Source organism: Nicotiana sylvestris, chromosome 2 (genome assembly GCF_000393655.2).
Source record: "Nicotiana sylvestris chromosome 2, ASM39365v2, whole genome shotgun sequence".
NCBI classification, from domain to species: Eukaryota; Viridiplantae; Streptophyta; class Magnoliopsida; order Solanales; family Solanaceae; genus Nicotiana; species Nicotiana sylvestris.
This window is the reverse complement of record NC_091058.1, coordinates 104182155-104210128: the sequence shown is the minus strand read 5'-3', so window position 1 is coordinate 104210128 and position 27974 is coordinate 104182155. Positions and strand designations below refer to the sequence as shown.

At 39.8% G+C, this 27974-nt stretch overlaps 2 protein-coding genes across 3 annotated transcripts; both read left to right on the top strand.

The window, feature by feature from the left end:
* Positions 1-10457: 10457 nt before the first annotated feature.
* LOC104234187 (probable amino-acid acetyltransferase NAGS1, chloroplastic) lies at positions 10458-20135 on the top strand. 2 transcript variants are annotated; one of them, XR_011405430.1, is made up of 11 exons: positions 10458-11089; positions 11189-11276; positions 11829-12034; positions 12208-12359; positions 13142-13562; positions 13968-14065; positions 14902-15013; positions 15125-15284; positions 16956-17028; positions 19344-19555; positions 19703-20135. XR_011405430.1 is itself a non-coding variant. In XM_070168115.1 (10 exons), exons 1-10 carry the CDS (start codon positions 10736-10738, stop codon positions 19492-19494), a joined length of 1815 nt encoding a protein of 604 aa, XP_070024216.1. In that variant the 5' UTR covers positions 10458-10735; the 3' UTR covers positions 19495-20135. The 2 variants fall into 2 exon arrangements, 1 of the variants encoding a protein (XP_070024216.1); XM_070168115.1 differs by having other exon boundaries at positions 19344-20135.
* A 5191-nt stretch (positions 20136-25326) lies between these two features.
* LOC138885349 (uncharacterized) lies at positions 25327-25860 on the top strand. Its single transcript, XM_070166292.1, has one exon. The coding sequence runs from the start codon at positions 25327-25329 to the stop codon at positions 25858-25860; it is 534 nt and encodes a 177-aa protein (XP_070022393.1).
* Positions 25861-27974: the final 2114 nt, after the last annotated feature.

Genomic DNA, 27974 nt, shown 5'->3' with positions numbered 1-27974 from the left:
ATTCGGGAGTATGTGGGCCCCACATGAATGGATATGTCCTTGCAAAAAAAAATCATGCGGGCAGGTTATTACTGGATGACCATGGAAAAGGATTATTTCAGTTTCGTCCAGAAGTGCCATTAGTGCCAGATACATAGTGACCTAATTCATGCACCGCCTTCAGAGTTACATCCTATGTCAGCACCTTGGTTGTTTGTCACTTGGGGCATGGACGTTATTAGGACAATCGAGCTGAAAGCTTCAAATGGGCACAGACTCATACTGGTTTCCATTGATTATTTCACAAAATGGGTTGAAGCAGTCACTTTCAAAGCTGTCAATAAGAAAGCGGTGGTGGACTTCGTACATTCCAACATTATTTGTCATTTTGGTATTCCTAAAACTATCATTACAAACAATGCTGCAAATCTGAACAACCATTTGATGAGGGAGGTATGCGAACAATTTAAGATTATGCACCATAATTCTACCACTTATCAGCCCAAAGCTAATGGCGAAGTTGAAGCTGCAATCAAGAATATCAAGAAGATCCTCAGGAAAATGATTCAAAGTTCTAGACCACACATGAAAAACTACCTTTTGCATTATTAGGATATCGCACAACCATGTGCATATCAGCTGGGGCCATGCCTTACTTATTGGTTTATAGCACTAAAGCCATAATACCTGCAGAAGTTAAAATTTGCTCTCTTCGAATCATTGTTGAAGATGAGATCAAGGATGATGAATGGGTCAAGACCCAGTTGGAACAATTAGCTATGATTAATGAAAAGCGGATGGCCGCATTTTGCCATGGGTAGTTGTACCAACAAAGAATGGCCTGTGCCTACAACAAGAAAGTACGGACTAGAAACTTTGAAGTGGGGCAACTCGTTCTGAGGCGTATTCTCCCGCACCATGAAGAATCCAAAGGAAAATTTGCTCCGAATTGGAAAGGTCTGTACATTATAAGAAGAGTGTTTCTAAAAGGAGCGTTGTACTTGGAAGACATTGAAGGAAATGATCCTGAAGCAGTTGTCAATGCAGATGCAGTCAAAAGGTATTATGTTTGACCCTTTTACGCACTTTAATGCTCTTTAATTGGGATGACGAAGGCTTTCATTCCCGCTACCTAAACACTACCAACCCTTGTAAACCCTTTGAGCCCGTTCCTTTTTCTTTGATGACCCTCTTTGGAACGTGAAAGTTATGTTTAAAAAAATGAAAAAATGAAAAGAAAGAAATCAAAAACAAAAGTTCCTTGAACTACGTTCAACTTGATTTCGAAAAGATATGTAGGCAGACTCTCTCTGGGGTTTAGTCACACTAAAATAAAATTCACATTTCCCCAAAGTTGAAACTGGGGTAGAAATTATAGTGAGTCGGCAATGGTTTCGTCTGAAAGGTTCCAAAGTTTTAATTCAATCCAAATTCCTTTAACCCAAATCCTTTTCAAGTCCTTCCGATCGATCGGTAAAGATTTTCAAATTGGAGGATACAGTTACTTGGATCTGATACAACAAAATGAGAGAAATAAATGAGAGAGTCTTATTGGTGAAAACCTTCACGGGGCACCGTAAGACGATGGTAAGTAGAGAAATTGAAAATAAGAGAGTCTTGTTAGTGAAAACTCGCAAAGAGCGCTATAAGGCGATGGTGAGAAGAGAAATGAGAGAGGTCAGTTGGTGATAATCCGCAAAGGACGCCACTGATCGAAAAGAGGATCCTCACAACCAATGTCATTGATAGAGTCTTGGCAAGGTTTATCGATTTTGAAGCAAAAGTTATGATGAATTTCTGAGAGTAGGTTTACACAGGTCAGACATCCAGTCCAAAAGGCATGTCATGTTCATTGAAGTCCACATGCACTCCAAATAAGTCCTTCTTTTCTTTCCCCGAAAGGGACACCTCTTGTCTAATTCATTATCCATTCCATCGTTTGTTTTTCTTTGAATCCCTTTCATTCTAACTCTATTCCAAAACTAAGACAAAGAAGGGATGGCAAGACTGATTTACAAGTTTCTCACTTGATACAAGCCAATATGAAAAAAGGCACCCAGCGTCAGCAGGGGCATCAAGTCGACTCCGATTGGCCATGATGGTCGATGCTTCAAATTCAAAACTCTTGGAGGAAGAAAATCAAAGTCAAATGCCCATAAAGGCAAAATAAAGTCGAAAAGGTTAAGTCTCACATGACTGACCCTTATGGCAAGGTTTGGAAAAGCCAAAGGTTTCTCCGGGACAAGAAATGAAATCGGTCTTCAGGGAACAACCAGTTACAATTGAAAGTATCATCAAAGAAGACGGGTCGAGCTCGAGTGACTGAAACAATCAAGGCCACAAAATCAACCACCATTTCAAACTAACAATCATTCTTTGTTTGAAAAATAGAAAACATGTACAATCCAAAAGCACCTTGCAAAAAGCAGGTGCAACCAAAAAGATACCGCGCGGAGACTAAAATAGCTCTGCAATAGCAACAACCCCAAAAAGGGAAGTTTTTCCAAGTTCTATCCCGTATTTTACTCATTCTCTTAAAATAAAAAAATAAAAAAATAAAAAGAATGAAGAGAAACAAAAGTTCAGATCATGGTAGTATATGATCTCCAATCCCTAGCTGCATTTTGCAACATAGAGTCTCCACTCCCTAGTTGATGATTTTAGACATAGGGTCTCCACTCCCCAGTCTTTTTTCCAACATAGGGTCTGCACTCCCTAGTTGAAGTTATTTCAGATATAGAGTCTCCACTCCCTAGTTTTCTCTCCAACATAGGGTCTCCACTCCCTAGTTGAAGTTATTTTAGACATAGGGTCTATACTCCCTAGTTGATTTTATTTTAGAAATAGGGTCTCCACTCCCTAGTCGTTTTTCCAACATAGGGTCTTCACTCCCTAGTTGATGCTATTTTAGACATAGGATCTCTACTCCCTAGTCGCTTTTCCAACATAGAGTCTCCACTCCCTAGTTGAAGTTTATTTTAGACATAGGGTCCCACTCGCTAGTCTGCTTTTCCAACATATGGTCTCCACTCCCTAGTTGACTTTATTTTCAGACATAGGGTCTCCACTCCCTAGTCCTTTTTCCAACATAGGGTCTCCACTCCCTAGTTGATGATTTTTAGATATAGGGTCTCCAATCCCTAGTCTCTTTTCTAATATAGGGTCTCCATTCCCTAGTTGATGTTCTTTTTAGACATAGGGTCTCCACTCCCTAGTCGTTTTTCCAACATAAAGTCTTCATTCTCTAGTTAATGTTTAAGACATAGGGTGTCCAGTCGCTTTTCCAACATAGGGTCTCCACTCTCTAGTTGATTTTTATTTTAGATATAGGGTCTTCACTCCCTAGTCTCTTTTCCAACATAGGATCTCCACTCCCTAGTTGATATTTATCTTAGACATAGGGTCTCCACTCCCTAGTCGTTTTTCTAACATAGGGTCTCCATTCCCTAGTTGATTTTATTTTAGACATAGGGTCTTCACTCCCTAGTCGCTTTTCCAACATAGGGTCTCCACTCCCTAGTTGATTTTGTTTTAGACATAGAGTTTCCACTCCCTAGTCGCTTTTCCAACATAGGGTCTCCACTCCCTAGTTGATTTAATTTTAGGCATAGGGTCTCTATTCCCTAGTCTCTATTTTCCCAGGGTACACCAATCCCGACCTTTTTATTTTTGCTTTCAATAATGAAATAGTATAGAGTTTTTATTGCAAATAACTTACGAAATTTTCCTACTAAAAATTGGGGCAGAAAAATTTCGTCGTTCGTTTGTTTTGTTGTCTGAGCAAGTTATACCTCGAGGCACAGGGTTTGATATGACCAAAAGAAGACGTCTCAATCCAAAATAAAGAAAAGAAGTGAATCCAAAATGCAGAAGCGAAGAAAAGATATGGACTGCTCAAGACATGACTGAAGTCACAAGCTTTGCATGTCCCGCCTTAATCCGAAAAGCCGAAGAAGAATAAACTAGCACCTATAACTAGCAAGCATCAAGGCTCAGATCATAATTTGCGTGAAGAACCAGCCAAGATTTAAGATCAAGCTTCAGAAGACTCATAGATAGGAATCTTGTAACTCGTAGCTGATAGGCTTAGTTACACTTTTTCAGTTTAGTTTTGATGTAATAAGGAACTCAACAAGTAGTAACAGCAGCAACAGTAGTGAAATCACAGCTTCTCGGTAGTCCCAGCTACCGAAACTTTCAGAACTACACTGACCTGATTCCTTTATAGCCAAGGATATATAGGCAACCTCCGAAGCAAGGTTCAGTCAAACTTATTTTTAAAATGCTTCCCATGGAATGTCCAGCGAGAAAAAGTTGCTAGTAATTGCTCACTTTATCTTTACCCGAAAACTCTTCATGTTCTCGAGCAAAGAGGGGTAGCTGTGAGCACGTAATTTTTTCCCTACAAGAAACATTCCTAAAAAATCCATAAAAATAGATTTTTCTTATTTGTTTTTGAATTTATGGGGTTTTAGGATTTTCTTTTAAATTGATTGTTTGCATTTAGCTGCATTTTCATGCATATTTTAAAATCATAAAAATTGTCACATTTAACTCCATGTCATTTTAGGTTTAATTGCATTTTAGTTACTAGAATTAGTACATAAAAATCACAAAAAAAAAATACATTGGTCATTTTTTGGGATTAGTTAGTTAGTTATTTGGTTTGATTTATATTTTTAATTAGGGATAACATTAGTAAGTAGAGGAATTGGTTAATTGAGCAAAAATAGGTTTTAATTTAGGATTTGCGGGCATGTTTAAGTTTCAAATCAAAGGAAAGAAGGGAGGATTTGTTTAGTCTTCAGCAAATTGGGCCAAAGACATGATCCAGCGGCCCAAGTGCCCAAAAACTATCCCCCCCAGCCTAGACCCTTGCAAAACCGGTCCACCCTTCTTTTTACGCCAAACGACCCCATTTTTTCCTTGTTCAATCTCAGACGTTGATCTAATGTGATTCAACGTCTCGCAACTGAACTTCCCATTACTATAAAGATGTTGGAACCCTCCTCCCAAAACCCTATAGAATAATCTCAGAACTCTGTCACCTCTCTCTTTCACCTCCGTAATTTGTCGATGTTGGAAATCGCTCCAAGGAGGCGGCATCACTCCAAACACCCTCAAAATTTCATCAAATAACCCCCACTTTCCCCTCTCTCCAAATCCTTCGATTTCTCCGTTCAAAACCCTCTGGTTGTTGACGAATTTCAGATCCACGAATCTAAAGCCTAGCTGCCCAAAAATCATCTCTGATGGCACCACTCCAAACCCCCTCAAATTCACACCCTATACTCCTCTCTTCATCCTCAACACAAACCTACTTCCAATTTTCCCAATACCCCTACCAAACTGCTCCAATTTCGGATCCAAAATTGAACCCTAGCCTCTTTCCCCTTTTCAAATACTCGACCAATTTCACCCTATTTACAGTTGAAATTCACATCAGTTGAAATCTCTTGATAAGAGCTATCCACTGATATAAGATTCACGCCCTATCTTGGAGATTATATTTTGGTCGGAGCTGTGTTTGTTCGTCGGAGTTCTATGTTCGCTTTCTCTTAAAGATAAATCTCCGGTGGCACCACTCCAAACCCCCCTCAAATTCACATCCTATACTCCTCTCTCCATCCTCAACACAAACCTACTTCCAACTTCCCCAATACCCCCACCAAACTGCTCCATTTCGGATCCAAAATTGAACCCTAGCCTCTTGCCCCTTTTCAAATACTCGACCACTTTCACCCTATTTACAATTGAAATTAAAATCAGTTGAAATCTCTTGATAAGAGATATCCACTGATGTAAGATTCACACCGTATCTTAGAGATAACATTTTGGTCGGAGCTGTGTTTGTTCGTTAGATTTTCGTCGGAGTTCTATGTTCGCTTTCTCTTAAAGATTAATCTTCGGTGGAACCACTCCAAACCCCATCAAATTTGCACCCTATACTCCTCTATCCATCTTTAACACAAACCTACTTCCAATTTCCCTAATACCCTCACCAAACTGCTCCAATTTCGGATCCAAAATTGAACCCTAGCCTCTTGCCCCTTTTCAAATACTCGACCAATTTCACCCTATTTGCGGTTGAAATTCACATTAGTTGAAATCTCTTGATAAGAGCTATCCACTGATGTAAGATTCACACTGTATATTGGAGATTATATTTTGGTCGGAGCCGTATTTGTTCGTCTGATTTTCGTCGGAGTAAATGTTTGCTTTATCTTAAAGATTAATAGGTAATTTATTTCCTTTCTTTCTCACTCATTCTGATCAATTCTCCTTTCTCTTAGTTTCTCACTGCATGCCTAGGTTAATAGCTGATCGCCTAAAAATATTTTAGCTTTCTAAATAATTGTTTGACTCAGTCCTACTTGAATTTTAGTTGATTGTTAATAAGGTTTTGGTTGAAATTACGTATATGCTTAATTGATAGGTTAGCTAGTTGCTATTTTTGATAGCTTAATTTTAATTTAGATTAATTAGTGTTTGTTTAGTAGTCGTTGGTTCTGCTTATTGAAAGAAGACAACAGAGTTAGGGTATAAGTCACTAATTGGTATTAACTGAAACATAAGGGGGCTAAAGGGCATTGAAAATAAGGAATCATTTTCAATTGTTTGAGGAAGTCTCTACAAGTGACCAAAGTACAATAAAAAACAAAGATTATTTCAAATTTTGGGGTTAAAAGTGTTAATTTTAGAAGATAAAAGAGTTGAAAATTTTGAGTAAATATCTGAATGGACAGCTATCCAACAGCTGTCCAATTCAGTTTTAAAAGATGTCCTTTCTCCTTATTTTTAGGGACTGCATTCCCTAGAATTATTTCCTCACCTTTTCCTATATAAGGTCTAACATTCCTTCACTCACACACAAGCTAATTCTCTGCAAGATACACAAAAAGCACTCACACATATAGGCTGATTTTCCCTTCACGTTGAAAGAAAAGCAGTCTGAAATTTTACTTCGCAAATTCTTCAAATCAAAAAAAGAGGAACAAGAGTCAGTTTGGCTTCAAGTTCTCAAAGACACACAAAAAGCACTCACGCATATCGGCTGATTTTCCGTTCACGTTGAAAGAAAAGCAGTCTGAAATTTTACTTTACAAATTCTTCAAAGCAAAAAAAAGAGGAACAAGAGTCAGTTTGGCTTCAGGTTCTCACTTGTTTTTTTTGGGTTTTCCTTTGGTTGAGCTGCTGGATTTTTGCTCTTGATTTGAAGCTATTACCTTGCTGATATTCCTGCTGATTCAGAAACTTATTTTCTGGTTTTCTATTATTTTCTTGACAATTAGGTACACTCCTATGATTTTGTACAACTCTGATCTTTAGCATAAACAAAGTTTTCTGATTTAATATGGAGTTATGACTGTTTGTTGCTCTTACATGATCTTATGTCTGTTTGTAAGTTAATTGGTCAATACTCGAACTTATCTCCTTGACATAGTCTTTGTTTTAGATAAAAATGCTGGTAATATTAACTAGAGTATGATTGTTAGTTAAGTTTGGTTTCCTGAAGCATAAGCATGTCTTATTGCATTGGTAGAGCTATTACATTGCTTAATATTACTTGCTAAAAGTGAAATTCGTGTGTTCAGAATCATTTAGCCTATGAGAACATTTGTTGTTTGTGTAAAGGTGAGAAGCATCACATTGCAGTCAAAAGTATTTGGGAAGTTCAAATTATATGTGATTCATCTGTTAAAGCTCTGGATGTTTGAGATTGAGTTGTCTTATTCCAAAAGACATGAGAAGAAGCAGTTTAGTTTGGTAATACCTAAATCTAGTATGTTTATGGATGGGTGATTATTGTAAACTTAGAATTTGCAAAAATCTTGATGTAATAGGTTAAGTCTATTGTTTTATTTTGTAAAAATTGAGCAGATATGGTTAAGAAGCATTGGATTCCAAACTTCAGAACTAGAAAATTTAATTGTCGCATCTGCTTGTAGGTAATAAGCATTTCCTTGAACATTTTAGCATGTTGTATTAAATTACGGGCCAAAACTGAATTATAATGTCACTAATGTTGATTCTCTGAAAAGTAGACTTTGAAAACTGTCTTCTTACATGTATTGGACCTGGTAATGCTCAGGCATGCATTTGTGTTATTCTACTATGTTGGGCTAGGGAATTATGTCCTTGTTGATTTGGGGTTCAGAAATTCTAAATATCTTCGTGTGATCATTTTGTAACAAATAAACAACATGAACTATGAATTCAATCATGTAGCCTATCGTATCTTTATGAATGTAATCAAATTATTCATGTGTGCTTGGGTTATGGACATATAGATTTGGTATTTTGTTGGGTATAACGTAGAATGCTGAATTGGGCTTAACCAACCCATGTCACTGGCCAAACTGTGGCCTCTAAAGATGTCAAAAAGGCCAAACATTTCAGGAAAAGCTAAGAGGTCTTGGGCCTCATTTTTAACTTATCCTTGTTTGCACGCTGACATGTTGGAGGTCCACCATGAGTGTTCAATTAAGATCTAGCCCATAATGTTACTCCCTTTCGTTTGCCCAAAAGCATTGTTCCTCCCAAATGTTTAATAGTCAATTTTCTAAAGAATTACACACTTGTTAAACCTCCATCTACCCGTTATCTTCAACACAAAGTATTTCCAGATCTTTTAACATTCTAAATAATCCCAAATCTAGTTTTTAATCATGAATAACGAATGAACATCCTAGTTTGCTTTAGGCACGTTTAAATAAATCATCGTGGCTATGGGTACGGTTCCCGTGGCATGGTCACGATACATAATTTCCAATTCGAGTGTGTGCTTCACGTGACTCGACCATAACTTCAAATAATAATAATAAACATGTTGTAAATTGTGGGTGCATTTCACATGGCGCGGTTTGAAATGTGTACCAAAATGACAAGTGTACGGTATCGTAACTTGTTCAAGAAATAATTCCACAAATACTAAAAGGCAATTAAATTAATTAAAAGCGGCTAAAAGTTAAAGATACAGAATAGGTTTAAATGTATTAAATCAGATAATCAGGCCATTTATTGATAGTTGAGCGATCGTGCTAAAATCATGGACCCCGAGAATGCCTAACACCTTTTTCCAAGTTAACAGAATTCTTTGCCCGATCTTCTATGTTCGCGGACCAAAAACAGAGTTAAATTTCCTCGATTTGGAATTTAAAATAAATTGGTGACTTGGAAAACTAAAATATCCCTAGTGGCAACTCTGAATTAAATAATCTCATTTCGATTAATGTCACTTTAGTTGGAAAAACTTCCTATCTCTCAGGAAAAAAGAGGTGTGACATCCAGAAAGATGGTTCAATTCGATCAGGAGTGTGAGAGTAAGCAGTGAAGGTGTATCTATACAGAAAGAATCCATTTGATCAAGAGAGTGTAGTAGTAGTTGTAAAGGTCTATCATAATATTATGGACCCGGCCACTTACATGCACTTCCCAAAATAAGAACATGACTCGTGATAATTTTGCCAAGTCGCCTTTTTATTTTCTTATCCTCAACACCGTTGTTTCGCCGCGTATTTGTTACACATTCAGCCCTCTGCTGAAAGCGAGAGAACATTTACATAAGCGAAGAAAAAAACCAATTCCCTTTCTAGTATTTGGTTCATATAAACTCCTGAAAATTCCTATGGTTGTGGCTGTACAGAAACCCAATGTGTACATTTACGAATGGGGATTGGGAATGCGCAGAAGGACAGATCATTTGATAGTTGGAGGAAGCAGGTTATTCTTGGGAAGAAATAAAAATTACGGATTCTGTTTGAGATTGATGAGGAATACGAATTACTACACACTATTTGTAGCAGCTGCAACAAGCAAAGAGGATGGGGGCGAGGAATTTGTGAAGATGATGAGGGAAGCTCAGCCATACTTTGTTGCACATAGAGGAAGCATATTCGTCCTCCTCCTTTCTGCAGAGATCATTGATAGCACCTTCTTGTCCTCCATTCTTGAGGTCCTCTGTCTTTTGTCTCTTATTATCATTTTGTGGAGAAAATTATTGTAGATTTACTCGTTTCTTTTTATGCAACTTAAATTAAATACATTTATGTTGTGGGAGTTGATCTCCTGTTTCGCTTGATTGATTATTGCATCAAATAGAGTAATTAACTTTGGAATTAATCCTAATTTAAGACATAAAATTCCTCTAAATTTGGTATGATTTGCTATTTACACATTTAAACTATAGTGTATTTTGTATTATACTCCTTTAACTTTTATTTTTGTGGTGTCTATTACCCCTCTATAGTGTGCACGGAGAGTCTATCTCCTTGTTAACACGTGGAAGCAAAACAAGGGCAAAAGAACTAGCACATGGTTTTTTTTCCCAACAATCACACAAAACTATATACTATAATTTTTGTTCTAACTATATACTTTTTTTTTAAAATTTCTCTGGAGCCTAAAGCAAATAGATAACTTTAACTAAGATTATCCTTTACAAGATCTAAAATAAAAAATAGACCAACTTGTTACATAAATGATTAAATTCTGAAAAATGTGCTAGTCAAACCTCTTACTACATCAATAAATTGCTTAGGACCGGACGAAGCGAGTCGTCAGTTTACCAGTTGTCGTACCGGTTCAAGTCCGTTCCCACTCTTCCCTTCAAAATCAATTTTCCTACAAATTCTTCAATCCACCAACCACTCACGCCATTCTAACAACCCCGTTCAGCAGGCAGCCGCCATAGCCCTCCGCCGCCAAAGCCCACTTCAGTATTATCGGACTTTGGCTTGCATTTGCTTGAGAAACCATGGCTGTTTTGCCTCCAATTCCCATAAATCAATGCCAGCTAAAGATTTTGTGTGGCACCACTATTTGGAATCCTCATGTTCCAAATGGTTTCCAAGGGGGATTAAATGGTTCTAATTCGCTAAAGATTTTACCTTTTCATGGGAAAAGATCGTTGGGTAGGTCAATAAGGTGCGAGGTTTTGGGGGAAACAGACGATGTGGGTTTTGACGTGAGTAGTGCCATTAAAGACGATCTATTTGTTGGGTTTTTCAGAGAAGCGTGGCCGTATTTCCTTGCTCATCGAGGAAGTACCTTTGTTGTTTTAATCTCAGCAGAAATTGTTGATAGCCCTCATTTGGATCACCTTCTCATGGCATGTTTCTTCCCATTTTAACTTCACCTTTTCATTTAGCTTTTATTGTATTCCTTTCTTTTTTCTTGTTTACATAATATTTTTGTCAAATTATTGCAGGACATCTCCCTCCTTCATGGTCTGGGAATCAAGTTTGTTCTTGTACCAGGAACTCATGTTCAGATTGACCGGCTTCTCGCTGAAAGGGGTGAGCAAAATTCTTATAATGCTACTCTCTTGTTTCTTCTTGTTCATTTTGATATTTCTTGTTTATCATCGCTGGCTGGGTTTTTCTCTATTTATTGATACTGATAGCAGATTTTGTTGTTACACTTCGAAACAAATCTGTTGTTCCTCATGCTGCTAACAGTTTTAGCATCATTTGATAAGTTGGATATCAGAGCTTATGATTTATAAACTGAAGGATCTATTTTGTTAAGACTTTTAGTTTTTTTTCTCTAATTGTCTCAGATTGATTTTCTTTTTTTTGAAGATTCTAATAAAGTATGTGTTTACTAGGAAAAGTGGGGCCAGTTTTTTATGCACTTATGTTTCTATTTAAGACAATTATGTATGCATAATTTGTATTTCAGAATAACCAAAAGTTTAAATCTAGTGCTTTAATATTAAAGGCTTCTACTTCTATTTGTGATTACTATAACTTTTTTTTTCCTTTTCTTTTGTTTTAGCTACTGATGTCCTGTATCTTCTTACAAGAATATTCTAATAAGCAAGTGATTTTGTTACTTCCTTTTAACAGGAATTGAGCCCAAGTATGTAGGCCGCTACAGAATTACAGATCCTGATTCACTCAATGCGGCTATGGATTCATCTGGAAGAATTCGTCTTATGATAGAGGCAAAGTTGTCTCCTGGCCCTTCATTGACTGGTGTCCGCCGGCACGGAGAAAATAGTCGCTGGCATGATAGTGTCGGTGTTGCCAGTGGTAATTTTCTAGCAGCAAAGGTGCAAATATGACCCTCACTGCCTGTTCTTCTTTACATTTTTGCATTCTCTCCGAAATCTACACTAAGTACCACCTAGTCACTTTACTAGATGTATCAATCATGTTTTGGGGTTTAAGTTTTGTTGTATGGCTGCCACTGCAATGGTGATTTTCATTTCATATTTGCTGGCAGAAAAGAGGAGTTGTGGAAGGAATTGAATATGCTTCAACAGGTGAAGTAAAGAAGGTAGATGTTTCTCGAATTCGTGAGAGGCTTGATCAGGATTGCATTGTGCTATTAAGCAATCTTGCTTATTCCAGCTCTGGAGAAGTATTAAACTGCAAGTATGCTATATGACTTTTGATTGGTATCTTTGTTGTTTTTTGCATAAACTGGTATTTCATCGTGTTTTACTTAATTTGTTGCCGGCGAATGATAAATGCAGTTCAGGCAGCTAGATACTAAAGCTTAGTGATATACTTCCAGCATCTCTTTCAATCAAACTCGTATTTGACATGTTTGTGCTACTCTGACTTATGTAAAATCACTTTCTTACTGTTTCACTGTTTGCGAGTATCCGAGGGACTTTGTGGAACTCCTTCACTTGTAAGTTGCAAGGGTTAAAGTTCGATATTAACAATCTCTGATGATCGATGTACATTTAGATACAATTAAAGAAATCCAGCAAGTTAACGAGGAAGTACACATTATCCTTCCGTACGAGCTAGTAGTCTTTTCCTATTCATGAACATTTATACGAAAATTAAACTTTCATCTGTTGGAATGTTGGCATTGATGGTGTTCATTTTTGAAGGATAACTCAGTTGATGACTTTAACATACTACAGAATACACCTGATAAGAGAAAAGAAACATACTACAGAATGCTTGCATGAAGCCGGATAAACTCATCTGGACTGTGGTCAGATGTTACTTCAACTCATACTGCACTTTTATCTTGTATAGAGATTAGATGATTCTTTATGCCATTGGGAGATTGCTTAGGTTGACATGAATTGTAGACTTTTAAGTCTAAATTTACGTTTCATGCAATTGCACTTTCTCTTTCCTTTTTTGTTTTGCTGTGAGTTGTTAAGAGTGATGATATGCTCTATTCCAAATTGAAGCACATACGAAGTTGCGACAGCTTGTGCCTTGGCTCTAGGAGCAGAAAAACTAATTTGTATCATAGACGGCCCAATTCTTGATGAGTCTGGCCGTCTTATCAGCTTCTTAACTCTTGAAGATGCTGATATGTTGGTCCGCAAAAGAGCTGAGCAAAGTGAGACTGCTGCTAATTACGTAAAAGCTGTTAGTCAGGAGGACTTCAATCATTTTGGTTACAATGATTCCAATGGATCACTCCTTTCCCAAAATGGCAATGATTATAGCCGAAGATACAATCCTACATTTCAAAATGGCATTGGTTTTGACAGTGGAAACGGGCTTTGGTCTAGTGAACAAGGTTTTGCAATTGGAGGACAAGAGAAACTAAGTAGATCAAATGGTTATCTCTCAGAGTTAGCTGCTGCTGCTTTTGTTTGCCGAGTAATTTCCTGAAATCACTATGTTTACAGTAGGGTAGTAGTCGTTAAGTTATCTACCCATGCTTGCTTTTCCTAATTAAAAACTTTTACTGAGGAATCTAAAAGATACTTCAGAAGATTACACATTCTCTTGTAAACTTACATCTCTTTGATATTAAATTTATTATGAAAAACTTTTGCAGTATAAATATGTGCATTTCATGAATAGACAACTCTTTATTTTTTCACATCTACTGTTTGACATTGTGCAGTTCATATTATATATCCACCTTCAAGGTGGTCTGCCATCTCTCTTGCTTTAAGTGAGGAAATCTTTATGTCTCAAGAATACTGATTCTTAGCTTAATAGCATGATATCTGTTTCTTCTTGAAACTTATTCAAATAATATATTTCCTTTTCCATCAGGGAGGTGTTCAAAGAGTGCACCTGTTGGATGGCACTATTGGTGGAGTTTTACTGAAGGAATTGTTCCAAAGAGATGGAGTTGGGACAATGGTTGCTAGGTATGCCACATTCTGCAGAAATATTTAATTGTGATGATTAAAGTTTGTGTTAATTTTCAATTGCCAACTATGGATCATTTCCTGAATAAGCTGATCAGATAGACACCTGGATATGTCAGATCACTTGTGTCAGACTAAGCTTCCTTTACTTTCTTGCTTAAAATACGAGGGTTCAAAGCATATATCAGGAATGTCTAAAAACCACTGTTTTATTTGGTCTAATTTCTCAATCAGAAAAAAATCTCATGTAATATCTGATAACCTAATATAAAGTATGGACGTTAGAAGTCATCAACGAATAGATTCATGTTTAACCGGCTATGTATATTGGGTCTAATTAAGCATCCTATACTTAAAGTGCTTAAACGCCATGGGTTGGAAGCTTGGAAGGAATATATAATTATTGTGCTATTGTCCAATCCAGTCTGGACACTTTTCAGAACAATCCGTGCAACTTAAAGATCCTATCACCAGATATACCCTTGTACGTATATTAGAAGTCATAATGAATAGGTTCAGAAGTTAACAGAATGTTTGACCAGCTATATATTTTGCCAAAATAAGCTATGACCTACTTTTACTTTGGATCTGCACTATATTTAGAATGGCACGACTAGTGAGAACCTGGATGTTATTATGATTTGATTATCCGCTACCTTCCAAAAATTTCCATAATACTTCTTATGACAGAAGTTCATGATGCAAAATGAGGACCAGCTCACCCAATGATTAGAATGAACATTTATTCTGTTGTCGGATCATTATCTTAATCTTTGGATGTACCTAGGTTATGTTTGTGTTTATCCATTCAGCTAACACGTGAATCTATGCCTCAGCGATCTTTATGAAGGAGCACGGATGGCCAAAGTGTCGGATATTCCTGGAATAAAGCAGTTATTACAGCCGCTAGAAGAGTCTGGAACATTGATCAGAAGGACTGAGGAAGAGGTTACACCTGATGCTTGTCATTAGTCAAGACTTATCTAGTCACCTTCTGTTTTATCTTTGTTGGATTATGCTTTTCTTTTACCCTAATTTTCATTGTTTAACTTGTTCTAGCTAGTGGAAGCGTTGCATTCATTCATTGTTGTGGAGAGAGAGGGACACATTATAGCTTGTGCAGCGCTCTTTCCTTACTTTGAAGAAAAATGTGGTGAGGTTGCTGCCATTGCTGTTTCTCCTGATTGTCGTGGCCAAGGACAGGGAGACAAGTTACTTGGTATGATGACTCTTTTCTCGTAATAGAACAATTTATTCGTCCATATTAAAGGCATATGAGCAGCTTTGAGGACTTTTTAGCTATTTTATTTAATCCTTATTGAAGTTGCAAGTACATTAGCGAGAGACTAATCTAAGAGTTTTTATATATTTCCTTAAGAGCCTAAAAAATACTTGGAAGCCTGTAATAAAAGGGAAGTAACTTTAAGTGGGTATCTTGGATAAATGTATCAAGAGACTGGTGAACAAGTTTAAACATTTTCAATGTTCCATATTATCGAGCACATAGGAACATGTCCCGAAGATGGCCGGCTTGTTCCATTACGGAATGAACGTATAATCATGGAATGGGCTGGATCATTGGATTATAAGTTAATAAGTAATAACCTTAACTCATCCATTTTGTGAAAATTGGTAAATTTTATTCATACCAGAGTTAATGGTACATGAGTTTTACAACCTATCCTTACTGATAAAAAGGGCACCCCGGTGCACTAAGCTCCCGCTATGCGCGAGGTCCGGGAAAGGGTCGGACCACAAGGGTCTCTATTGTATGCAGCCTTACCCTGCATTTCTGCAAGAGGCTGTTTCCACGGCTTGAACCCGTGACCTCCTGGTCACATGGCAACAACTTTACCATGGATAGGTTCGTCATGAATGTTGGGATTCCATATCATGCACAGAGACATTGCTTACATCACCCTATCGTAACAAATCCTTTTCAAAATAAATCTATCATTTGTAAATTCTGTTTTATTATTGAAAAAGTAATCATTTATTAATGAAGGGTATAGAAACACCCGTATAAGAGAAGTGTACCAAAAAGTATTTGTAAATTCTTTTTAACCTTACTGTCTATGATCCCCCCCCCCCCCCCATGCGGTGTAAATGGACAAATTGATTAGGCCAAGTTATTTCATATGTATAGAAATATCATTACGTGATTCTAAGGTAGTGTCTCGAATGAAGTTTTATCATAACATTCCTCTTAGAACTGCTATGGGATTTGATTCAATTATGGAATCATGAATAGCATTTGGTCCTGCTGATGTATATATATACTATAATCTGTATTTTTCTTCTGGGAAATCCTGAGCAAGATAAGAATATCAAGTTTCTTGTTACCAATAATGTAATACCCCCTTTTAATAATAAAACATATGATGTCGGGCCTCAACAACCTATTTTAAAGGTCACAAGTGGATGAATCAGAATCTTGAGAACGTCTTTCATGTGTCTGTCATGACCTTCTGTCCTTCCAGGAATGACTATTCTTTCCCCAGATCTAATATCTTGATTTTTGTTAATCTTAAAAATTGGTCCAAATTTAGAAGAAGAAAACAAGTAAATGATTAAACATCCAATGCTAAGACAGGCACTTGAACATGGTAACTGTTTGACTTTTAGTAATACATAAAAGCGACATCCATATGTCATATATACGTACTTATGTCATTATATCCGCTGAGAAACAGGTTATAAAAGATATGCCATTTATTGAGAAGTAATTATTTTATATTCTCCGTCTCCCTTGGACTAGGCAAAGTGTCCATATTTAAAAGTATTTTCATACTTATATCTACCAAGAGACAATCCTGTCCTTGAACTTTTGCTTATATTTGTGAGCTTGTTACCATATCTACCAATAACTTTGTCTTCCAATATTTTGCAGATTACATTGAGAAGAAGGCGTCTTCCCTTGGATTGCAAATGCTATTCCTACTAACAACTCGCACAGCTGATTGGTACTCTCTTTTCACCTTTCTACCTTTTATTCCTATGACATTCACTAGCTTACCAATAGTGTCAGAGATTCTACTTCCAATTGGGCTAGTGAACATAGTTTGTCCAAGTGGAGGTTCGAACCGACTGAACTAATTGGCAATGGCCCAAGCACAGCTCAGAGTAATGTATTAAAACAAAGTTGTGATATTTAAGCTGAATTTGAATATTATTGAGTATTGACATCTCAACAAGAAGAAAAATAGATTCAAACACCATCACAAGGTATTTTGATAAGGCAGACATACGTCAAAAAGAACAAAAACGATGTTTCTATTGCTTTTGACTTGCTACACATTATTGTTTGGGCTTGCTCTACCATTACTGATGTAGGATGCATGGACACTTTAAACAGGGACATATGTGTTAGGCGCCTATAAACTACTTGAGATTTTTGATGCATTTACAGCATATCTCCTATATTCTCGTTCTTCTTTTTCTCATAAATAAAAATGTAAAAGTGGAGGTGGAGTACAATGGTCCCGTTGTATAAGAACAAAGGTGATGTCCAGAGCTGTAACAACTATAGGGGCATCAAATTACTAAGTCATACCATGAAAGTTTGGGAGAGAGTGGTAGAAATGAGAGTGCGAAGGACGGTGTCTATTTCAGACAACCAGTTCGGGTTCATGCCGGGACGATCTACCACAGAAGCTATCCACCTTATTAGGAGGATGGTGGAACAGTACAGAGATAAGAAGAAGGATCTCCACATGGTGTTTATTGATCTGGAGAAAGCGTACGATAAGGTTCCTAGGAAGGTCTTATGGAGCTGCTTAGAGGATAAAGGGGTCCCGAGTAACTATATTAGGGTGATTAAAGACATGTATGATGGAGCTAAGACTCGGGTTAGGACAGTAGGAGGCGACTCTGAACACTTTCCAGTTATTACGGGGTTGCACCAAGGGTCTGCGCTCAGCCCATTCCTATTTGCCCTGGTGATGGATGCACTGACTCATCATATTCAAGGGGAGGTTCCATGGTGCATGCTATTTGCTGATGACATTATTCTAATTGACGAGACAAGAGGCGGCGTCAACGAGAGGCTAGAGATTTGGAGACATGCTCTTGAGTCTAAAGGTTTCAAGTTGAGTAGGACGAAGACGGAATACCTCGAGTGCAAATTTGGAGTTGAGCCGACGGAAGCGGGAGTTGAAGTGAGGCTTGACTCTCAAGTCATTCCCAAGAGAGGTAGTTTCAAGTACCTTGGATCGGTTATTCAGGGGATCGGGGAGATTGACGAGGATGTCACACACCGTATAGGGGTGGGGTGGATGAAGTGGAGGTTAGCGTCGGGAGTCTTGTGTGACAAGAAAGTGCCACCGTTACTAAAAGGTAAGTTTTATAGAGCAGTGGTTAGGCCTGCCATGTTGTATGGAACTGAATGTTGGCCGGTAAAGAACTCACACATCCAGAAGATGAAAGTAGCAGAGATGAGGATGTTGAGGTGGATGTGCGGGCATACAAGGATGGATAAGATTAGGAATGAAGATATTCGAGAGAAGGTGGGTGTGGCCCCCATGGAGGACAAGATGCGGGAAGTAAGACTCAGATGGTTCGGGCACATTCAGAGGAGGAGCACTGATGCACCGGTGAGGAGGTGTGAGCGACTGACTGTAGTGGGCATGCGGAGAGGTAGAGGAAGACCTAAGAAGTATTGGGGAGAGGTGATCAGACAGGGCATGGCGCGACTTAGGATTACTGAGGACATGACCTTGATAGGGAATTATGGAGGTCGAGCATTAAGGTTGTAGGTTAGGGGAGAGTGTGAATATTTCTACAGCACAATAGAGTGAGACTATCCAGTTAGGAGTTAGATTAGGAATGTCATTGGTCGTCTATTGATGCAGGGCTTTACCTTCTAGTTGTACTATACCAGCCATCTATTTCGTATTTCGTATTTCGTATTTCGTATTTCGTATTTTGTATTTGGGTACTGGGTCGTCTACAACCTTCTAGTTGTCATTTGCGTACATATTATGACTGTAGTGGTACTATGTCATTTGCGTACATATTACTCTCCCCAGACCCCACTTGTGGGATTATACTGGGTCGTTGTTGTTGTTGTTGTTGTTGTTATATGTATCTTTATTAGGATTACAGTTAACAGGAATTTCCTGGAAACATTGATCAGATGAAATTGGAGATATCTTGTATATTTCAAGCTTCAACTCATGATGTTGATCCAATGTTAATGACTGTATTTGTTCTTGAACTAATATTTATGTAGAATATAGGCAATTTGCTGATTCAATAATCATATTTTTATTTCTAACAGGTTTGTGAGACGTGGCTTTTCCGAATGTTCCATCGATCATATACCAGAGCAAAGAAGGAAAAAGATCAATCTCGCCCGTAGATCAAAGTATTACATGAAAAAGCTGCTACCTGATAAGAGTGGTATACGTATTGATTGCACTTTAGCATAGGAATTGAAGGTTTTTCTTCTGCCAGTGTACAAGCTCTGCAACAAAGCTCATATTTAGTGGAGTAAGTGGATAATCCTTACGTCCAATACAGTCTAGTAGTATTATAGAAGTCTCACACAAAAAGAGTAGGCTCATTTCTCACCGTCCTCTTCTCCGCTCCTACTACTGTGATCAATTTTGATCTAAATGTATGGTAGTTATTGTATAGGTCCAAATTTGGTCGACCACGGCTACTGTCAAATATGACAAAAGATGAGGTCTTCACAGCATGACGTCCTTGTATAGGTCCAAATTTGGACGACCACGACCATTGACGAATACGATAAACGACGAGATCTTCGTAGCTCGACGTCCTGTGGAGGACGACAGAGAAGCAAACAAAGACTGCATGACTTTTACAGTAGTGTAGGCCCAACAGGGGGCACTAGGAATATTCTTTCGAATATTCCCTATGGTATGTCTTCTAGGTTCAGAAGGGATTTGTCCCTTATATATAGCAGGAAAACAACCTTGTAAGAGGGATTTTTTTGCTTTTTTAGCCAAGAACGTAACACTTTTCTACATAAACGATTCGCATCCTTAATGTTCGATCACTCATCTGGGCAAGATCAAGAAATATTGTCCACTGTGTTCATCTTTTATATCCTTTGTTCTAGCGATTATTATACTTAGTTAAGATTTACCCCTTCATTTTCTTCAATTGATTTATTCAAAAAGGTTCCAATATTTTTTGAGTTAAACAATTTGGCGCCGTCTGTGGGAATTTCTATAGCTGAGATTTTAGTTTCGTCTAGATCCTTGAAAGGGATAATCACCTCTTCTTAGCCTCGCAAAGACCAACAATGACAGGAAAGGGGGAAGCAAGATTAAAAGCAATAATAGGCGTCACGAACAACCTTCTGGATTCCATCAACGAAGTCGGCAGGGAAGACATTGAAAACGCAATGCCAAGCGCTACACTTGAGGGAGATACCTCACCCTCCCCCCTCGCACGAAAGCGTGACTGTCTCGCGCGAGAGGGAAACCTCAACATCCGCAGCAGGAGAAGCACCACCGGCTGTGAAAAGGCTATTAGAAGAGTGGTTGACAAACACCTTGAGCAACATACTCGACAAACCCGTTCAAAGGGATATCGGAGGCACAATACACGCAGAAACCGCAACTGTCGCCAATGAGCCGGAAACTCCACGCACAGGTAACACTTATACTGTCATTGATACAGATAACGATGCACTTGCAACCATCTTAAAAAAAATGGAAGAAATGGAAAACGAGAACAAAATGCTTCGTGATCAGATGAAGGAGCATCAGGAAAGGGTCGATAAAATACCGGGCGCTCCGAAGTTGCTGCCAAAATGTGACGTAGGCCGATTCGTCGAGCAACCATACAGTGAAGGGGTAGCTCTCCACTCTATTCCAAAAACCTTCAAAATGCCGTCATACTTGAAAATATATGATGGCACCACGGACCCGGAAGATCACATAATCCACTACGTCACGGCAGTAAAAGGCAACGATCTGTCAAAAGAACAGGTGTCATCGGTGCTGCTGAAAAAGTTCGGCGAAACCCTGATAGGGGGAGCGCTGACGTGGTATTCCTAACTACCGGTACGGTCAATATTAACGTTCGAAGAAATGGCAGATAAATTTGTCACCGCTCACGCAGGAGCGAAAAAGGCAGAAGCCAGGGTAAATGACATTCTTCGTCGTTAGGCAGACGACAGGCAAGGGACTTCGGGATTTCCTAGCCCGATTCAACAGGGTAAGAATGAGCCTACCAAACATATCAGAAGGGATGGCGGTAGCAGCCTTCCAAAATGGGTTATATAGAAACAGGTCGAAAGCAACCAAAAAGCTGCTAAGTAGACTCATGAAGTACCCTCCCACCACATGGGAAGAAATTCATAATGCCTATTGTGCCGAAGTAAGGGCAGACGAGGATGACCTAAATGGTCCGATCCAACGGCTAACATCGGTCCAAACCGAAACAAGGAGAGATCGCTGCAACGATGGTCGAAGGGATCAACTATCCCGTTTCAATCGAGAAAGGCACCAGCCCTATATCCGGCCACCCATCCCGCCTATTTCACGACATGCAGACGTCACGCCTCGACACACTGCCACACCGAAACGAAAGAGGTATGCCTCCACTGTTATCTGCTCATAACTTTTGCGTTTCTCCTTCAGAAATAGTGTATGCACTAGAGAAGCTCGGCATAAAGGTGTAGTGGCTGCAAAAGATGAAGTCAGATCCGAACACCGGATATCGAACGTTCTGTGTGAATTCCACTAGGAAAGGGGACACAAGACCGAAGACTGCACAGGTCTGCGACTGGAAGTGGTAAGAATGTTAAACTAGGGACACTTGAAAGAACTGCTGAGCGATCGAGGATGAGTTAACTTCGCTCGTGGATGCGACCAACCTCAAGGAACCCCAAAACCACCTTCACCAGCTCGTACCATACAAATGATCATTGGCGGCGGCGATGATACGGTAATCAACCATGTGAAATTCACCACCACACACAAACTCAAGCTGACAGTCGCTCACGAACGATACGACGACCTCGAAGATAGTATCATCTTCGATAAGTCAGATACCAACGGTTTGTCTTTCCCTCACTATGATGCTTTGGTTATAACTTTACGTATTGCGGATACCGATGTAAAACGAATAATGGTGGATGACGGAAGCGGCGCGTGTATTATTCATCCACGAGTCCTCATACAGATGAGACTCGAGGATAAGATAGTATCGCACTGCATAACACTAACGGGTTTTAATAATGCAGTAGAACAAACCTCTAGAGAGATAGTGCTACCCGTTCTGGTAGGAGGAGTCACTCTGGAAACGACATTTAACGTCATGAACCAGGAAACATCCTACAACGCTATCATAGGGCGTCCATGGATACACGCCATGTGAGCCGTCCCGTCAAGTTTCTATCAAGTAATCAAATTTCCTACCCCATGGGGAATATTCAACATCAGGGGCGAGCAACGCACCGCCCAAGAATGCTACCGAATCGCCCAAGATTGCACACACACCAACAACTAAAGGAGGCAAGTGCGGAGGCATAGCAATCAGCCATATCGGGAACCAAACCCGACATACAAATAGAGGCCATCAAAGACCCGGATGTCGTAGAAGCCTGCAAGGCAACCGTAGAGGACCTCAACCCCGTTCAATTGGACAACACCAGCAGCACGAAAAAAGCTTATATCGGACACAACCTCTCAGAACCAGATAAGTTTCATGAGTTCTTAACTAACAATGCCGATTTGTTTGCCTTTTCCCATTCAGATATGCTGGGAATCCCAAGGGACATCACCACACATAGCTGAATGTCGACCCTCTTTACTTGCCAATACGGCAAATAAGAAGAAAGTTCAATGCCATAATCAACAAGGCAGTCAGCGAAAAAGTTGATAAGTTGCTCGCTAATGGTTCCGTCCGGGAATCAAAGTATCCTTAGTGGGTCGCCAATGTGGTCATGGTAAAAAAGAAGAACAGGAAGTGGCGGATGTGTGTCGACTTCACCAACCTGAACAAAGCATGCCCAAAAGATTCCTTTCCGTTACCACATATCGACCAGCTCATCGATGCAACGGCGGGGCACGAGCTATTAAGCTTCTTAGACGCCTATTCTGGTTACAACCAAATTCTAATGGCAGAAGAAGACCAAGAAAAGACCACTTTCATCACTCACCAAGGAATGTACTGCTACAGAGTCATGTCGTTCGGACTCAAGAACGTAGGGGCGACGTATCAAAGGTTAGTCACCAAGATGTTCAAAGAACAACTCGGAAAGACTATGGAGGTCTACATCGACGACATGCTAGTGAAGTCGAAAAGGGAGGAGGGTCACATTGGTCATCTAAAGGAAGCCTTCGAAATATTGAGGCGATACAGAATGAAACTGAATCCTGATAAATGCGCCTTTGGCGTAACCTCAGGAAAGTTCCTCATTTTTTTGGTATCGCAAAGGGGTATCGAGGTCAACCCGGATCAGATCAGGGCCATCGAAGGAATACCGGAGACATTAACCAGCAAAAAGCAGGTACAAAAATTGACAGGACGAATAGCCGCCCTGTCGAGGTACATCTCACGATCATCAGACAGATGCCATAAATTTTTCAATGTACTAAGGAAGGATTACGGGCTACGGTGGAATTCAAAATGCGTTGACGCCTTAAGAAAACTAAAAGCGTACTTGTCCTCGCCGCCACTACTCGTCAAGGCAGACCCAAGCGAATGCCTCCTGGTGTACCTAGCAGTCTTCGAAGTCGCAGTAAGTGCAGTTTTGGTCCGCGAAAACAGAGGTACGCAATCTCCAATTTATTATATTAGCAAAACCTTAATTGATGCCGAAACAAGGTACCCCCACCTTGAGAAACTAGCTCTAGCATTAGTCATAGCTTCACGAAAGCTTAGACCATATTTTCAATATCACCCCATAAAAGTGGTGACAACCTTCCCCCTCAGGGGCATCCTACACAAACCCGAACTATCGGGTAGGTTGGCCAAATGGGCCATAGAATTAAGCGAGCACAGCATAACATACCAACCGCGAACTTCTATAAAGTCGCAAGTGCTCGCCGATTTCGTCGTCGATTTCAACGCGGAAGTATTGCCTGAAGTAGAGCAGGAGGCACTCCGCGCTTCCGCACATTCCGACCTTTGGGTCCTCTACACCGACGATGCATCTAATGCATCGGGATTGAGCCTGGGACTCGTCCTCGAAGTCTCTACGGGCGAAGTAATTCGCCAGTCCATACGGTGCCCCGAAATTGACTAACAACAAGGCCGAGTATGAAGCTGTGATTGCAAGATTGAAATTAGCCCTCAAATATGGCGCTCGACGACTCGTCCTCCATTGCAACTCTCAACTCGTGGTGAACCAAGTCACTGGGACTTTCCAAATCAAAGAACAGAGACTACAAAAGTACCAGTCAGAAATTCACAAACTGCTACCAGAATTCGACGAATGCCGCCAGGGCGCAGAATATTGAAGCAGACGGTCTCGCCAAGCTAGCGGCAGCCACTGGAAATATAAACAAGGAAAACGTGGTCACCCTTCTCCATTCCTCAATAGACCAGGTCGAGGTACATTATATAAACCTAACTTGGGACTGGCGCAACCGTATCGTAACATATTTGCAGGAAGGAACGCTCCCACAAGATAAGAAAGAAGCCAAAAAGCTCCGAATACATGCGGCCAGATACAGCCTCGTAAACTTTGATCTCTACAAAAAGACGTTCGGCGCCCTCCTAGCCAAGTGTCTTGGGCCAAATCAAACAAGGCAGGTACTAGAAGTACACGAGGGGCACTGCGGTGCCCATACGGGAAATCATGCCCTCGTCAGATGCCTCATCCACGCAGGATACTACTGGCCCACCATGAAAAAAGAAACCGCAAATTACGTTAGGAAATGTGAACAGTGCCAAAAATACGCCCCTATGATACACCAAGCAGGAGAACTCCTGCATTCCGTCACTTCGCCATGGCCATTCATAAAGTAGGGGATGGATATTGTCGGACCCCTCCCGGCAAGACGAGGTAAGGTACGCTTCCTTTTGGTTTTAAATGACTATTTTCTAAATGGGTGGAAGCAGGTGCATACATTCAAATACGTGAGCAAGAAGTTATCGCATTCATATGGAAAAATATAATATGTCGCTTCGGCATTCCCAAAGAAATCAGCTGTGACAACGGACCTCAATTCGTCGGAAAGAAGACAACTGAGTTTTTTGAAAAATGGCACATCAAGCGAATACTCTCCACACCGTACCATCCCGCCGGCAACGGCCAAGCCAAATCCTCCAATAAAATGATATTGAATATATTAAAAAAGAAGCTCGATGACGCCAAGGGGCTATGGCCTAAATTGTTGCCAGAAGTACTATGGGCATACCGCACCATGCCAAAAACTAGCACAGGCGAGACGCCATATTCACTAGTCTATGGGACTGACGCGGTTATACCCGTCGAAGTCGGAGAACCCAGCCTGAGATACTCCAACGAAAGCGGACCAAGTAACGACGAAAGTAGGCTACAAGACCTGGATGAAGTCGAAGAACAAAGAGATATGGCTCACGTAAGAATGGTAGCCCAAAAGCAACAAGCAAAAAGGTACTATAACAAAAAGGCCAAAGTACGACCACTCAAGGTCGGAGACTACGTCCTCAAAGCTAAAACACAAGTAGCGAAAGACCCTAATGAGGGAAAACTAGGAACAAACTGGGACGGGTCATGCAAAATCACGGCGGCAGCAAACAAAGGAGCATTTCAGTTAGAGACAATGGAAGGAAAACCACTCCAAAACAATTGGAATGTCGCCCATCTCAAATACTTCCACTTCTGAAAAGAGGCGCCGCCTAAGTCGTACTCTTTTTCCCTCATCCAGGTTTTATCCCAATCGGGTTTTCTCGGTGAGGTTTTTAATGAGGCGACAAGGGAGACGTCTCGAGGTCCGAAGTGTTGTTCATTACCCTGCCCATCGACGTGATCTCCAGGCCGAGTAATGAAGGGACTAGGTATAGATAGCCAAATCTCCATTATATGTACAAAGTCAACATGTATTTCCCACAGGAATATAATCAAATCTCCAATGTATGAATGAAACTCCCAGTGGCTAAGGCCATCGACAAAAGTATAAGTTCGACTTCACTTGAGGCCATCGACAAAAATATGAGTACATCCCAATGGCCAAGGCCATCAACAAAAATATGAGTTCGACCTCATTCGAACTACGACGGGATACTACTTCGACGCCAGCTCGAAAGTAACATCCCAATGGCCAAGGCCATCTACAAAAATATGAGTTCGACCTCATTCGAACTACGACGGGATACTACTTCGACGCCAGCTCGAAAGTAACATCCCAATGTCTAAGGCCATCGACAAAGATACAAGTTCGACTTCACTCGAAATATGACGGGATATTACTTCGATATCGGCTCAAAGGTAACATTCCAAAGGCTACGGCCGTCGCCAAAGAAAAGGGTCCGACATCACTCAAATCGACAAAAATATAACGAAGAGTGCCACTGAATCAACAAAACAATTTTTCATTCATTACGACAAAATATTACCAGCATCTATCTTTACAATGGGCTCAAAGATGCCCTTACAAAAATCCTGAAGCAAAAGTAAGTACAAACCAAAAATTACACATCATCCATGGTAGCATACACGTCTTCGTACCAAGAGTCAGACACAAGACAGTTCGTAGCATCAGAGTTGATATCATCTCCGTCAGGCGTAAGCGGGTCATATCCGCATGCCTTACGAGCTGCCCGATCTTTGGCACGCATATCCTGAAGTTCTACTTCAGATGCCCTCCTGTCGGCGTGAAAAGCCTTGTACACATCAAGCTGTGCCTCGACATGAACCCACAACTCATACAAACGATGAGGTACGATGGGATCGGCCGAAGCACGGGACGTAGAAGGTTGCGAGTGTCGACGCATGTCCTCCGTTCTTAGTGATGCCACTTGTTCAGTCAACGTGGATAGCTCCACCTCCAACTCCTTAACATGCCCCTCAAACCCCACTACCTTAAGCGCGGATGCCTCCTTCTCTTTGGTCAACTCCGACCTACAGACACAGAGGGTATTTTCCATGACCGCCGCTTCAGAAATAGCAGTCACCAGTTTATCAGCACTCACATTCAACTCACCCTTGAGCTCGTTAATCTTCGCCGTCTTCATACCCAATTTGGCAGTAAAACTGGCTATCTTTGCTTGTAGGTCGGAATTCTCGGCCATCACCCCTCTACTTAACTCGAGCTCATCTTCCTTCACCTTAAGGGACGCCTCGAGTTCACTGTTGATATCCAATTTCTCCCTATATATTTTTAATATGCAAAATACCTTCAAAATAGCATATGTATGCATATATAAGCATGTCCAAGAGTTTTATTATTTTTCCATATTTTTAAAGGTTTTTTAATTGATTTATTTCCCCTTTTTTATCCATAAAATCCCAATAATTATTTTTGATAATTCTTCTATTGGATTTTTATAGTTATTCCAAAATATGGCTAAAGTAATTTTTATATATTTTTACAATTTCATTTAGTATTTTTAGGCTAAATTGCACATAATTGCAATATTAGCCCTTTTAAGGTTTAATTATGTTTTATACACATAAAATTGGATCCTGTATTTTTAAATTGTTATTTATGTGTTATAAATTATTTTGGCCTCTTAAATTAATTTTCAAAAACCATTTACTATTTTTTATAAATTAAAAAGGGAAAATGGCTATTTAAATTTTAGCCAAATTGGCTTTCAAATCTAACCCAAATCAAAACCCAATTCCCCGGCCCAATTACTAATTAAACCCGACCCTAACCCATTTAAACCCTACCCAAACCCGGATCCCTACCTACCCTATATAATCTGGGCCATTGATCATTCAGATCAACGGCCACCATTCCACTTGCCTAAAATAACTCAAACAACCCCCTTAACC